Source organism: Anser cygnoides, chromosome 3 (genome assembly GCF_040182565.1).
Source record: "Anser cygnoides isolate HZ-2024a breed goose chromosome 3, Taihu_goose_T2T_genome, whole genome shotgun sequence".
In the NCBI taxonomy this organism is placed as follows: domain Eukaryota; kingdom Metazoa; phylum Chordata; class Aves; order Anseriformes; family Anatidae; genus Anser; species Anser cygnoides.
Window position 1 is genome coordinate 22,937,324 of NC_089875.1, and position 14,191 is coordinate 22,951,514.

General features: G+C 43.3%; 1 protein-coding gene across 1 annotated transcript; it reads right to left on the reverse strand.

Annotated features, from left to right (window-relative positions):
- Positions 1-2,099: 2,099 nt before the first annotated feature.
- SLC30A10 (solute carrier family 30 member 10) lies at positions 2,100-11,647 on the reverse strand. Its single transcript, XM_048057581.2, has 4 exons — positions 11,057-11,647; positions 10,696-10,779; positions 7,018-7,257; positions 2,100-6,280 (listed from the first exon to the last, which is right to left on the reverse strand). The coding sequence occupies exons 1-4, from the start codon at positions 11,571-11,573 to the stop codon at positions 5,808-5,810; spliced, it is 1,314 nt and encodes a 437-aa protein (XP_047913538.2). The 5' UTR covers positions 11,574-11,647; the 3' UTR covers positions 2,100-5,807.
- Between the last annotated feature and the right edge of the window lie 2,544 nt (positions 11,648-14,191).

Here is a 14,191-nt window from a genome sequence, read left to right on the forward strand (position 1 = left end):
ACTGGAGAGTTCATAGTGAGCATTACAACCATGCACCTCCACCTAGAATTTTATAGCAAAATAACTCTCTGGTGGTAAAATGCAGTTAGGACTCAACAATAAATTCCGTCTTTGCATCAAAGGGCAAAGCTTGTGTCCCTGAAGAGACAGAGGCTGATCCTTCTCCTTGGACACCTCATTCACTTCTCAACATTTCACTGCACACCTCCTATCCTCAGGTTGATTGAACCTTCACCTTGCCCTAACTAGAAGAAACAGCAACTTCATTCCTATGTTCTAAATTTGAAAGAGATCTTAAGTGACCCTTCATCTTCCCCTTGTGACCACTATTATTTCGCCACTTCCTACCACAGCCTTGGACCAGATCAGGACTCCATCAGATCATAAAGAATTTGCACCCAGCTGTGGGGAACCCATAGCAGTCTCCTAAAATATTCTTAGACAGGTATGTGTCTAAAACCACATGCGAAAGTCCAACAAACTGTAATTGTAAATATACATTACAACCCGAATACATAAGTAATCACTTTGTGTACAAGAAACCATACAGATTGTGGATATTTTTAGGAATATTTTCTTATAAATTTTTAAAAATGTAACCTGTTAGGTCCATCCTGAAATCTTCTTCATTCTTCTGTGGGTTTCTGGAGGATAGGAAAATATCAAAAAGCAGCAGCCCTCCAACACAGAAAATATCTTCTGCTCCAGGAGGACAAAGATAGAGAATAAGGGGCCCCTGTGTAGAGGAGAAGACCTTGAGTTCCAAGTGCCTTATGCAGACCGTGCAGCATGGAATCTGTCCATTAAATGCCAGGGTTAAACCTGCACCTTCCACAGCTATAGCCCTTGTTCTTCGTGCCTGAAAATGGTGGGTTTTTTTCAGCCTTTACTAATGTAAGTGTAATCTTATCTCTTTGAAGAGAAATCCTAGGATACTTGGGCAGCATTGATGCAATGGTTTTCATCAGCCACCAACAAGAGTTAGGTTAACAACAGAAAACAAATGTTGACGGTTTAATTGATTTTTCCTTGAATGTATAGATTTTAATTTTACAGATTTGTGTTAGTGTCCTCCAAACCACAAGTGCTCTACCAGCTACAGGCTGAGGGACATTAACTAAGCTTATACAAATTGCCAAGCACTACCACTCCCTTCAAACCTACCATTACTTAAAAAAACTGTGTAGCTACATGGACAACTGAAGAATCAGACACTGTCAGGTAGGCCCCAGGCAGCAGATGACAGCACTGATGCTAAGGAGAGAGGAACTCCCTATTGCTACCACACAAACAACGGGTTTATTTAAAAATGCAATTTATTTACAACACATTCAAACTTTATTTTGAAAAAAAAAAGTAAAACTGTACATAAAATTCAGTTTTCCGCTAACAGTTAATAAAACCACAGTGAGATTTACAATTCATTGATTCAGCAATCATGGAAATTCCATTTTGGCACATTACTTAAATCACATTGTGAACAGAAAAGCTGGAGGAAGTTTTAAGCAACATAACTCCATAAATGTAACAACTTCATAGAGTGACATCCTCACATCATGGTGTCACTGTTTAAATAAAGTATTTAACACAAAGTGCTTCCACTGTACAGCAGAGTAAATACTAAAACCTATAGAAATCTTCATAGCATTTGGATTACTTTTCCAGAAACATCCCTTTTACCTGCTTTCTAATAAGTGATCCAAGCTTTCCCTTAAGGTGTTAAGTAATGACTACTGACACCCCCCCCCCCCCCCCCCCCCGGTTTCATTATACCTTCTGAGGTTTAGAAACCAACTTTCTTTAAAAAGATGGTTCAGGGGGAGTGTAGTGGAATTTATATATTTATATATTTAATTTATATATTTAAAGTCCCAATCTACTTAGACAACACTTATGCTGAAGAAAGGACATTAAATAATCCCATCCACAGACCTTGGCCTCAGAATAAAAGGGAGCATTCAGGAAGGTAAGCATTATAATAGAGGGAAGGGGGGAAAGTGTGGGAAGAACTGAACAAGGTAAAACAATTGGTTTGCAATGGTAAAGTGCATCACACAGCAAGAACAGACAGCAGGGGGACTTGAATAAAAATGGAGTGAAAAAAAAAAAAAAGCCAGTACATAAAAGAGGTGTTTGTAAATTGTGTTATAGGTACACATCCACAACCAGAAGGATAGCAAAACTGATCTGCTTTTATTGAAAAAAACAAATAAGAAGAACATTAGGAGGAAGGAAAAAATGGCTGCACTACAAATCAAAATAAGTATCTCAAAGGACACAAGGAAATCAACTGAAAACTTGGCAAAACAAAGACAATACTGCTTTTAAAAGGCCTTATATATATAACTAAAAAAAAATATAACTTTTTTTACACAGAAAAGCAAAGGCAAGATCTGCGCTTTGTTACTGAAAAAAGAATTAACAATTGAATTTACACATTTGGTTAAAGAACATATGACAAGGTGACAAAAGTTTGAATTCACTTTAAACAAGGCCCACAACTGATGAAGGCCAGTAAATTCCTTTTGCATACAATGTCATGTATGCATACATGTTAATTTATTCCAGATTTAACTCTTGTTCCAGAACTATCTGCCAAGGCTAGCACGTTTTGTTGCCATACAGTTAAGTCACATATATGGCAGGTTGTGGATCTGGGGGACACAAACTGGCCAGCTGTTTGAAAAATTACCTGTGTTTTAAGCACATTTCCTTTGCTAAAGGACTTTGGGGGGGGGATCACTGCAAGAGAATCTGACTGCAGGAACGGTGAACTCAGAAGGGAGTACTTGAAGGGGACAGGGTAGCACAATCAACTTGCAACAGTCAGAAACTTTACATTATTGAACTGGAGGGGAAAAAAAGCAGTTAAAGAGGCCAGAAAGGAGAATTTATGACAATGCAATGTGCTCCAAGACTGAATTTAGAACAAGTGCCATAGATAAGTGCAAATACTGAAGTGTACTGTATTTCAAAATGAGGTAAACGTACTTCAAGAGAATTGGAAGAGGTACTAACAACTTAAGGGAAATTAGCCAACACAAGATAGACACTTATTGGAATGATGTCTTCTATGAAAGTAGAAAGGGACCACCCAGCAGAGCTAGTTGTCACACATTTAAAACAGAAGAAAAATATTCTGTTGCAGGGCTCAAAGACAGGCAAGGATACTCAGTCAAAAACCCTATCTGGGTACCCTGAAAGCCCCTACACAGAAAATGCGAGGTTCGTCTCATCAGTAACATAGCTCTGCTGGTTTTGCTTGCTAATAAAGCGTCTTTTAACTTTGCCTGTTTTCTAGGCCTGAAGATTTCTATATTCCCTGGTATTTTCCTATTTATTCACAGACAACAATTACAGCACATTCAACCAGACAAGAAAGTTCAAGAATGTTACTTCATTGTGTTTTCAGGTTACACCACTTTTAAAAACTTAAAAAAATAGATAACCACTGTTTTTACAAACACTGGAAGGATAGAGAAAAAGATGATAGTCCATTTTATCAAATACCCCAATATTACACATACTCTTTTTCTCTAATTCCAGGGTAAAACAATACTGACACTCCATCTTTCAACCATTTAGTAAAATGTGTATATAAAAAGATTACCTGATTTAAGACACAAATGCATAATTATGAAAGGGTGTTTGTTTTAGAGGATGTCTTGGAGGTAAGTTCCTGCACAGACTTTGTTGTTATTTTGGGAGAATTCTACTCCAGTTCTCAGAAAACAAGCGAACCTATAAATATATTTGTTATTTAGATTTACACTCCTCCATTTAAACATCACAAAAGATGAAAATAAGTACAAAAAGAACAGAAGCATGAGCTGTCTTACTTCATGCCACACACTTTAAAAGGACAGAGCAGTTCTTGAAATGTTTCCTGATTTACATTAATTTGTGCAACAAACGCAAAGCAAAATCCTGCTGCTGCTAACAGGACCAAACACACTGGAGGATTAAGCTTTTAATGTTATTAACAAATAGTTTAATTTATATAATACAAACCCACATTGAAAGGCTATAAAATACATTAATTCACCCAAGAATTGGTTCAAAAGGGGTAGGTACAAACCTAGAGGTGTGCAATTTAGACTGCAATCACTGGTCCAGTAAATATCATTTTCCAAGCAGCAAAATACCCTGCTGTGTGTTTTAATATTCATTGACTTTAACGTAACCATCCTTATTAAGGAGCTGGCTGCTTTAGAGCCAGTCACGGTCCTACCAGGTCTTGGTATTTTCCCAGCCCAGCAGGAAATCAATTTGCCCTTTCCACTAAGCTGTCCCTGAGCTAAAGACACCACTATTTTTTAAAGGTGTCTCTGTGAACTGCTAAGTAGCCTGTCCAGGCCACATGGAGCACTGAAAAGCTGCTTTTGAAAAAAAAAAATGTATTTGAAAGCTTCTGGATCAGATCCACAGTGAGGCTAAGCACTGCCCTCAGTGTGTACTAGGTAGTGGGTTCCCTCTTCCAAAAACCCAGAGAGCAGACCCGACCAAAATCCAACACTGCTGACAGGGCAAGTCATCTTGTTTTCCTTAAAGCACCCTTGCATGTCTTCAGAAAGAAGCAGCAGCAAACAGGAGAATGGAAATGCTTCACTAAATACTTCAAAATGCACCTTTGGGTTTGGGGAGGAGAAGCAGGGCAGAGGGGAGGGCATAGACTTTTACAATAAATCAACAAGAAATAATTGAGATTAAAATAGGAAAATCTCCCAGTATTTCTATATATATATATTATTATACAAAAGCTCCCTCTAAGTTATAACACTGTTTTAAAAAACTTCAAATGGAATTTCTCAATTAATATTAAATTGTCTCTTAATAATGGAATGGCAGAATTTTAACTATTCATAATAGACACATTAGCTTATTTATTCAGCATGAATAAGGACAGATGCTCAGTGTTAAAGATACTGCAATCATTCCACACAACAGTGAATAAGACTGTGGCTATTATAACTTCTGTTGCTTGGGAGGTTGGGGGATAGAGGCAAGGGGTAAGAACTGAGTTGTTTAATCACAACAATGAACAAGATAAAAGTTAATTGGCTGACTACTTGCATTTTTGCTTGCCGAAGTCAGTAGAGACAATGCTAGTAATTCCTTAGTTTCATGACACAGAGCATATTCTTTAGCATCCTTCATCTGTGATTAGGCTGGCTCCAGCAGTTCTAGCAGAGAAGCAAGACCAGGTTCTGCTCTGTCCCCAAATACAGGCGTCACAAAAACAATGCAAGCCAACCCTTCCCAAGTGCTTCCCCTCCACTCAGACACCATTATTTTCATTCACAAACTTCTGAAGCACGATGGTTACTGCTAAAAATGAACTGTCTATGCATAGTGGGTTTTGAGGATCAGTAAAACATCTCTACTTAAGTCCTTTATAAATATACAGTACTTCAGCCCAGTACAATCATTAACTCGCTACAGGGCTCTCAGGAAACAGCTCACTTTGACAGAAAGGCAAGAGTTTCATTCCCAGTGGCACTGGTCATACACTGCAAGCATCAGGGTGGACAGCAATACACCTCATCCACTCTAACAACAGGAATTCACACATGGTTTGGTAAGGAACTGTGTTAGGCTGTATCGGAAAACTCTTAGATGAATGCACACTTTTCATGGAAATATTAACCCTTATTTCAGATACAAGCTTTTTTAGGTGTATTTTGGTTTACAGCTAAAGCACAGAAATCTTTTTGCCACGTTAACTTCAGCTACAACCACTGATGACCCGCTTTCCTGCCTGGACACCTTTGTTCTATGAAAAAATTTTACAGAGTAGACCAAATTGTTTAAAATCGCGTACTGCTCAACTGCGACTTGTCAGACACTTCACAATTTTTCTCGTCTTTAACACTATTCTCTGTCAGTGCACACTCAATAGGGATTTCAATATCGCTTTTACATGAACCATTGTCTTTATGCAGTGCAGAAAGGCAGCTATCGTTTTTCTCGGTATAGCCATTACTTTTAGCCAGCGGTGCCTCCTGCTGACTGCAGCAGAGCTGAGAGTCACAAGCTTTTGAGATGCAGGGCGAGCTGCACAGGAGGTGGGAGGTCTTGTGGTCAATGTACTCAGGCTGGATGGTCACAGAATGGATCCCTGCTTCATGGAAAACCTTTCTTATTTTATAAGCAGCATCTTGGTAATCAGTAGGGGTTTGGCACTTGACATGAAGAGTAGCAATATTCTTGCCACCTGCAAGCTCCCATACATGCACCTCATGAAGGCTGCTAACCCCTGGTACACGAGCTAGTCTGTCAGCTGGAAAACATAAGAGAAAGATGTTAGATGGTTTGGTGTGCTGGCTAGGCCTCACTGAGAACCTAATCCAAAAAGAGCGGTCTCCAGTCTTTCAAGGAGCTGTACTTAATAAGACACATCTGCTACCTGCTGACTTTGGTTCTTCTGCAAGGTGACCATGCAAGCAGTCCCCTCCACTCCTTCTGAGCCCACACCATCTCTGCCCACTGGCCATTCACCCACAGCTTATAGAAGCAATGTTGGAGTACCACTTCCTTGGCCAAGGTCCACGTATTCTGGTTTGTTTAACCCTGAGTGCGGTAGAACTCCAGAAAGACATATGTGCTATGCCACAATTAACCAGTGCAAACAGTGCTAGGGAGCTACAAAATTAGCCAGTCTTAATAGAATTTTCTAAGCTGTTTTGGAAGCCCTTCAGAAGAAGCCACTGCAGGGTTGGGAAATATTATAATTCAATGCCATTTCTTTCACAAACACCCCACACAAAGCATTAACAGCTCAAGACCTGGGTATTTTTGATGTTTTTGGAGTACCACATTCTCAAAATGCATGCTTTAACTAATCCAGAGAGATTTGAGTCATGTTGCTAGGACACAGGCACGTGACCATTTCCTCACAGTTCTTGAGAATTTAGGGCTATTATGAGTAAATAATCCAAACATGTCATTCCAGAAATAACATATGCATTGAAATCTATCATTAAAATTAATAGCATTTCAACAACAAATTTGACTTACTCAGTAGTTGCATATTAACACCTTTGGGAACCATCTGCAACAAAATAATTGAGGTCTCTTTGATGAGTGGGAATGCAGAAGACAAGATGATGACCACCATAATTATTGTCAGGCTCGGATCGATGTAGCACTGCCAGTTACAAGGAGCATTAGGCCCCAGAGGAAGTACATGGAAGATTGTAGCAGCAACTACCACAACCACAGACCCAAGTGCATCTCCCATAACGTGCAAAAGAACACCTGAAACAAATGAAAAATTCCATTAGTTTTTTGGGGTTGTTTTTTTTGAGCAGCAATAACGCTGTATTTTTCAAGTCTGTTCTACCTGACATGAAAAATGCAATATTCCAAGCACTCAAATCATTACCAGATTTTTCAATAACAGCTTTCAGAACAAAACGTCAAGGGAAATACTGACTCCAAACCACAGCTGCTTAAGTGGGATGCATTATTAAACACATAGGGTACGCTAGCAACTGCAGTCCAACTCCAATGCCATGGCAACACAAAGTGTCTTTACCTAAATGCCTGCAGATTATTAAGAGATCCTGGCACATGAAATCTCAACTCACAATTAAAAATTGATGACTAAATCTATCAGTTCTACCCTGGAAGCTAAGTCAGCCACAGACCACCCCCGGTGACTAATAATTATTTCTCCTCAATCAGTTTCTACTACTCTGTTGAAATCCCAAAAAATTACCAGAGTGAAACCTAAGGATTGACTATTCTTACAGTTCCAACTGCTCCCAAACTCCATTTTTTTGGATCAAGCTTGATTACTAATATTAAACTTTGTCCCACCAACACTACTAGCGCTCAGACTCACAAAAGACCAGAATCCAGTTCAACGGTTAGGTGCATGGATGCCACAGGTGGTTTTGTTTGGTTCATTTTTTTAAAATGTGCATGTACTGCTCTAAATTCAGAGGAATGCTGTGTACCACTTCTTATGTCTATAGATAAATTTTTGCACTCAAGGTAAAGACAGAAAACAGGCTCTTTTAATAACTCTTCACTGCTCTTTCAAGTGCAATGAACAAAGCACTGTTCTTGCTACAGTTACAATAGTGTAAAAACTTCATTTTTTTCTTTGTTTTTCTCACTGCATAATCTTGCCTCTTCCTGTCACTGCTAGAAAATACTCCAGTTTTTTCTGTCTTTACTGTTCAGACTCAGGTTTCATTCCAACCTGTGCCTAATCTGTAGTACCTCTACGTATATGAGGTTAATTCCTTTGACAATACTTGTTATTCAGAGGATGTGACAGAATAAAACGGGCCAAATCCTTTTAATGTCCCTATTACAAGCAATTTCCAAAGCCCCACTCCAATGTAATCCCTTCCTCCAGGCTAGAGAAGCTGCGAATGGCTTCCTCTGAAACTCATTAACAACACAGCTAAGAGTTTTGACTCCTGTGACAATGGATTCTGGGTTTCTTCAGACCTAGAACCATGCCCGTGCTGCTGCTTCATGCCAGCTCTGTGCAGGAACGCAGATCCTTAGCACAAGGGATGGAGGCAATAACCATCGGGGTTCCTTGGAACCACTTGGATAAGATAAGAAAGCATAAACTCGCACTGAATCCAGCTCTTTCTGCTCGAGTCAGGAGTGTGCTGCCCCATTTGGCAAACTCCCACACAGTTTCACTTGCCGTAACAGTGTTGCAGTGTTTCCTCTTTCATTTATAAATAATCTGGATTCAGCATGTGCCATCAGCTATTGCACTAACAAGAGGGATAGGCAGGATGCAATTTCTAAGGTAACTAACTAAAGAATGGAGCTTAAGAAGAGTGTTCCAGGAAGACTTCTTTTGAATTAAAAAAAAAAAAAAAAACAGTATACATGTAAGAATTTTGAAAAACTGTGAATTGAGAATATCAAATTAGAAAAATGCTTATTTAACTGACAGGCAAAGTGGTTAATACATATGTCTCAGTTATGCATCACATGAGGGAAAAGAAACGATCCCATTTCCCTGTAGACCCCCAAACGCTACGGGTATAAAAACAGAACTGGAAGGCAATTTTTATTTAATAGTCATTAAGGTAAGACTATAGACAACACACAGCTTCCAACAGCTTGTGTGGGAAAGTCTGAACTACTCTGCATATGTTCAAGAAGTAAAAGGAATAATTTTAGACTACAATAATTAATCCAATTAGACAGAATATCTGGATTCCTGTTCTTACCATTTCTACAGCCAAGGAAGCAGTTCCTCTACCAACCCTGTTTGTCCAGCCAAGGGAGGCTCAGATTCTATAGTGTACCTAACTTTTTACCAAGTGACTGTGAAGTGCGTATAGCTATATAATAGCAAACTCAGATTTGCATAATAGCAAATACAGATTTTGCATTTTAGAGACATCTGTAACTCTGGCTAACCAAAATGGATTTTGCAAAGACAAAATTAAAGTAGCACCTAAAGGAAAATTATCTTTTTACAACTTAAGAAAGCCAGGCATCTTAAAATAACTGATAAAAAACTCCTCATCCTTCAGACATCTTTGACACTTGCCAGCATCAGTATGCCTAAACACCGTTGTTCAGGCAAATACAGCCTTCCCTAAAACACACTCACTGGTTTCTTATCCTTCTCTCCTCCATCCCTGAAGATGGCGGTTTGCTATGCCAATACTCCTAGCACTTTAATGCCATAAAATCCAGCAACACTGATGCCTAGATATTCAGGCAATTGTTGTCACTCTAGCACGTGGTTTAGTTTGCAAGGTGTCCTCCCCTACACACACATTTGCATAACTCTGCAAGCATTTTTTTAATCTGTTTTGGATAAACAGATAAACAAACCAAAAAAATAGGTGCCTGACTGCCATGACAACCTCATCAGATGAATTCATGTGATGCCAGCTTGTATGACTTTGGAGGAAGACCACACCTTCTCAGATGCTGCTATGTGACCACAAGAAGCCTGAGGCTATCACTTTATTTTTGTCTTTGTAACAGTCCTTTCCTAGAAGGGAAAATCATTGTCAAATACACCACCTTGTGTTCTGTTAGGAATAGGTACATAAATCCATATGCATATAAATACCTATATGCAGGGACTTGGTTAATTTATTCCTAGATGTAGTCATAATGTTTCTCTCTGCAGATAACAGAGATCTGCCAAAGCAGAACATAAAAGGGGCTTGACTCTGTACTAGACTCTCTCAGGAAGAGGTTCACAGTTCAAGGACTTGGAAAAACACATGCAGAGATACCGGTTTCAACACCTTTCTCCTCGTGCTGACTACAAAACTTGTGACTACCAGTGCTGGGATTTAAAGAAGCTCTGTTTTCTGCCTAAAAGCATTTCAAACTTGAGAACCACCCAACTAGTCATGCAATGACAAAGAAAAGTCTCATAGATACCTGCTTGACCTTCCTCTATGGCCTCTAGTGGCTTGAGCTAAGTGCAAGGAGCTTTGCTCCTTTCCACAAAGCCCAGCTGCAGTCTTCTACAGAACCAAAATGAGCCAAACCAGCACCACATAGATTTGCCATTACCCATGCTATCTCACATGACCAAAACCTTTTTGCTAACTGTGTCCAGACACGCAGAGGGGTCCTCAGCTCCATCTCACACTGACATTTGGGGGGGAAAAAAAATTTAAATGGAAGGTAGAACGTGTTTAAAGTTAATGCAACATTAGCCTCATGCTGCCATGGCATACATACCTCTGATGTTCAAGGCTTCGGACTTTTTCTCTACTTTCCTCTCAGACCCCTCTTCAGGGCTTTTTTGGTCGTTTGGGGATTCACCTGCATTCAAAGAAGAAACGCTGTGTTGTGTATAAGTTCTACAAACAGAAAAAACATCAACCTTCTCAAGACCAGCTCCTTTCCAAGAGACGACGAGAAGCCAAGCCCGAGGTCACCCCGCACCCCCACGGCCGGCCGCGCACAGACGGGGGGGGGGGGGGGGGGGGCCCGGCGGGGAGGGGCGGCACCGGGGGCGGGCAGGGGGGGCCGGGGCAGGGTTGGGAGCGAAGCGGGGGGCACGGGGAGCGGGGCCGGAGAGGCTGCAGCCGAAAGGCACCTGCTCGGTCGGCGGCGTCCCGCGGCTCGGGCGCCCCCCCCGTCGGGGCGGCGGCGGCGGCAGCGGGCGGCGGGGCCGGGGTGGGGCGGCGGCGGCAGCAGGCGGCCCAGTCCTGGAAGACCAGCAGCCCCACCAGGTTGACGGCCAGGCCCAGGGCGCCGACGATGAGCACCAGCTCGGCGTCGTCGATGCGCTCGGGCCGGGCCAGGCGCAGCAGGGCCTCCACGGAGATGGTGAAGCAGAGGGCGGTGAGGAAGACGGCGTTGCTGAGGGCGCCCACCGCCTCGGCGCGGCTGTAGCCGTAGGTGGCGCGGGGCCCGCGGCGGCTGCGGCGGGCGATGCGGCCGGTGGAGAGCCCGACGCAGAGCGAGATGAGGTCGGACAGCATGTTGAAGGAGTCGGACACCAGCGCGATGGAGTTGCCCAGGTAGCCCGACACCAGCTCGGCCACGAAGAAGCCGGCGGTGAGCACCAGCATGAAGATGAGGCGGCACGTCTTGCCCGAGTACCGCCCCATGGCCCGCACCGACACCGCCGCCGGCACCCGCAGCGACCCCGGCCCGGCCCGGCCCGGCCCGGCCCGGCCCTTAACGCCGCCGGCACCGCCCCGCCCCGCGCACCGCCCCCGACCGCCCCCCAACCGCCCCGCCCCGCCGGTACCGGGGGGCTGCGGGGAGCCCCGGCGGTGGCGGACACGGGGGGCGAGGGGACGCTGGGGGGGGTGGGAGACCGGGGGCGGCCCCGCACGGGCGGCGAGGAGAGGTCGGGGCTCGGGGGGAGCCCCCCCCGGTTCGCCCGGAGCCCCCCCGGGCCGCCCCGACGGCGGGAGGTGGGTGCGGAGGGGCCGGCCCCGCGCCGCGGTACCGACGGCCTGGGCGAGGAGGGCGAGAGGGGGGAGACGGACGGACAGACGGACGGACAGACGGACGGACAGACAGACGGACGGAGCCCCCTGCTGGGCCGGGCGGCGGCCGGGGGCGGCGTGCGCCATCCCGCGGAGAAAAGGTGGCTTCGTGCGGGTGCGCCCGGCACGGGGGTGGCTCCGCTGTTCGTGGGGGCTTTGTCGCGACAGTCCTCGGGACAGTGGCAGCCCTGCCTGCAAGGGGAAGAGGACAGCGCCCGGCCGCCGACACAGCGTTTTGAGGCGAGGGGAGCGGCTGGTGATTACAGGGGGTGCCAGGAAATTAAGCCATTCGCAACTGCTTGGTCCTCAGAAACGACAGCCGATGTCACTAGACCTCCAGCGATCCCAAACTGGACTTGGGGTCATCATACCATTTTTTTTTTCCTCTATCACTTCAGAAGCAGATAAAGAAAGAAAATCAGAACCAGGCCTAAGCAGAATAAACTTAAATAAAAGATGTGAGGCCTAAAGAAAATAAGGTCCTTGAAGTTACACCCTGTGAGATGCTGAGTGTTTCTGTTACCCAAGACACTCAGCAGTGCTGGAGTTGTGCTTCCGCAACTACAATCCGTGCTGAAGTGCCACGTCAGGCATTTCACCACGCTTGACAAACCATATATTGCAATCAGGTTATGGACCAGCACGGCTGGGCAACACTATCATGTCCCTCCTACCGAGCTGCTCTTCTCTACAACCAGAAATTAATTAAATGCCACGAGAATCTTAAGTCCAAAGCAATTGCATCGGTACTGCTGTTAACTAAGTTCAATGCTTTGCTTGAATACATCTTTTAAACGAGGCCTCTTAGTTCCAACTAAATTCTGTGTACACAACCAAACCTTTTTTTTTTTTTTTTTTTTAATTATAACCCAAAACACGTCTTAACTTGTGGAGTGGACATAAGCAGCCATCCAGGGGATAACCTCTCATGTATTTGCAAGGATTAACAAGCACACCTCCCAGTTACTGGATATTGTTTTCTACGTCCTTCCCACATTCAATGCCCAAGTGATGAAAGTACCCTGCAATACTCAAAATTAACAGATGCATAAAAATAAATGAATTGAAAAGAAGACTTTCAAGAAAAGTGTATCATAAAGACGAACACAGCAGTGGGAGCAGATAGCATAATTGCATCAACACACATTGCAGCTACAACATTAGACCTAGCAACATATGATGAGAGACTTTAAATGGTAGTGCCAAATAAAAAGCAGCGTGACAGAGCTAGGAAAAAAGAGAAGAAAACTATGCAAAAATTACAAGAAGTTTAAGCAAAAACTTAAAGACAGGCTATATCTTCTTTAGTATAATTAATGACAGCAAACGCTGCCTCTGGCACTTCACTTTACAGTCAGAAAAATCACTAAAGCCCAGTTTATTGCAACTGCATAGAACTGGAATGAATTATCAGTGGTTCTTATTTTAGGACTATGTATAATACAGTAGCTGAAACATCATTAATCCTCCTGTGCAAAATATACATTAATTCTCTTTGAAAAGTATAACATGTCATAGCCCGGAACTCACTTCAAAAACATACAAATATCGCAGTTGCTTTGAAGAAACCGTACTAAAAATATTATTTTCACCAAATAAGGTTGTGACTAAGTCCCCTCAGATGGAGCACAATTAAAGATGACTCACTGAACAAGTCAGGAGCAGTACATGCTAAGAGCCTCAGCTCCGAGCCTGTGTCTGCTGATCCACTGATTCTTCCTCCTCCTTCTGGATCAGGGTCTTTACTCCTTCCCCACTCCTGCCCAACATTTGATTTACTTTCTGTCCTCTGAGCACTTAGCAAACATTTCATTGGAGCATTTAGTGAACATTTCTTTTGACGTGATCATTTTCTCCTGCTTCTTGTTTCCTGGCTTCTGACCAGTTTATCCATGCAAAGAACTTTCCCTTCATCCTGTGGCCGCTAGAAAGCCTCTGGTCGGAAGCCTCTCAGAAACCCAAGCTTTCAGTCACCCCACAATGCACCCCACAAAGCCTCCCCAAGTCTGTTCGTCAATGCACTGCAATCACTTCCAACAAACTCCCAAAACTGTCATCTGAACAAAGTTACATCAACCATTCTTGTTTAGTAAGACAAGCCACTTTCAATAACAAGAATAATTAATTTGGCTCATTCTCCAGAATAAAGAGCGTGTGTCTTATCCCTGTTGCTCCTTTGCACTTCGATCCCCTTCCACATAGACCTAAAGAAAGTCTTGATCCTGCATGTA

Excerpts from the sequence above, each read along its gene's own strand:
- SLC30A10 (XM_048057581.2), bottom strand. The coding sequence starts at position 11,573 with ATGGGGCGGTACTCGGGCAAGACGTGCCGCCTCATCTTCATGCTGGTG. Across the intron at positions 7,258-10,695 it reads CGAAGCCTTGAACATCAGAG|GTGTTCTTTTGCACGTTATG; the intron begins GTATGTATGCCA and ends CATTTGTTTCAG. Across the intron at positions 6,281-7,017 it reads TGTTAATATGCAACTACTGA|CTGACAGACTAGCTCGTGTA; the intron begins GTAAGTCAAATT and ends TATGTTTTCCAG.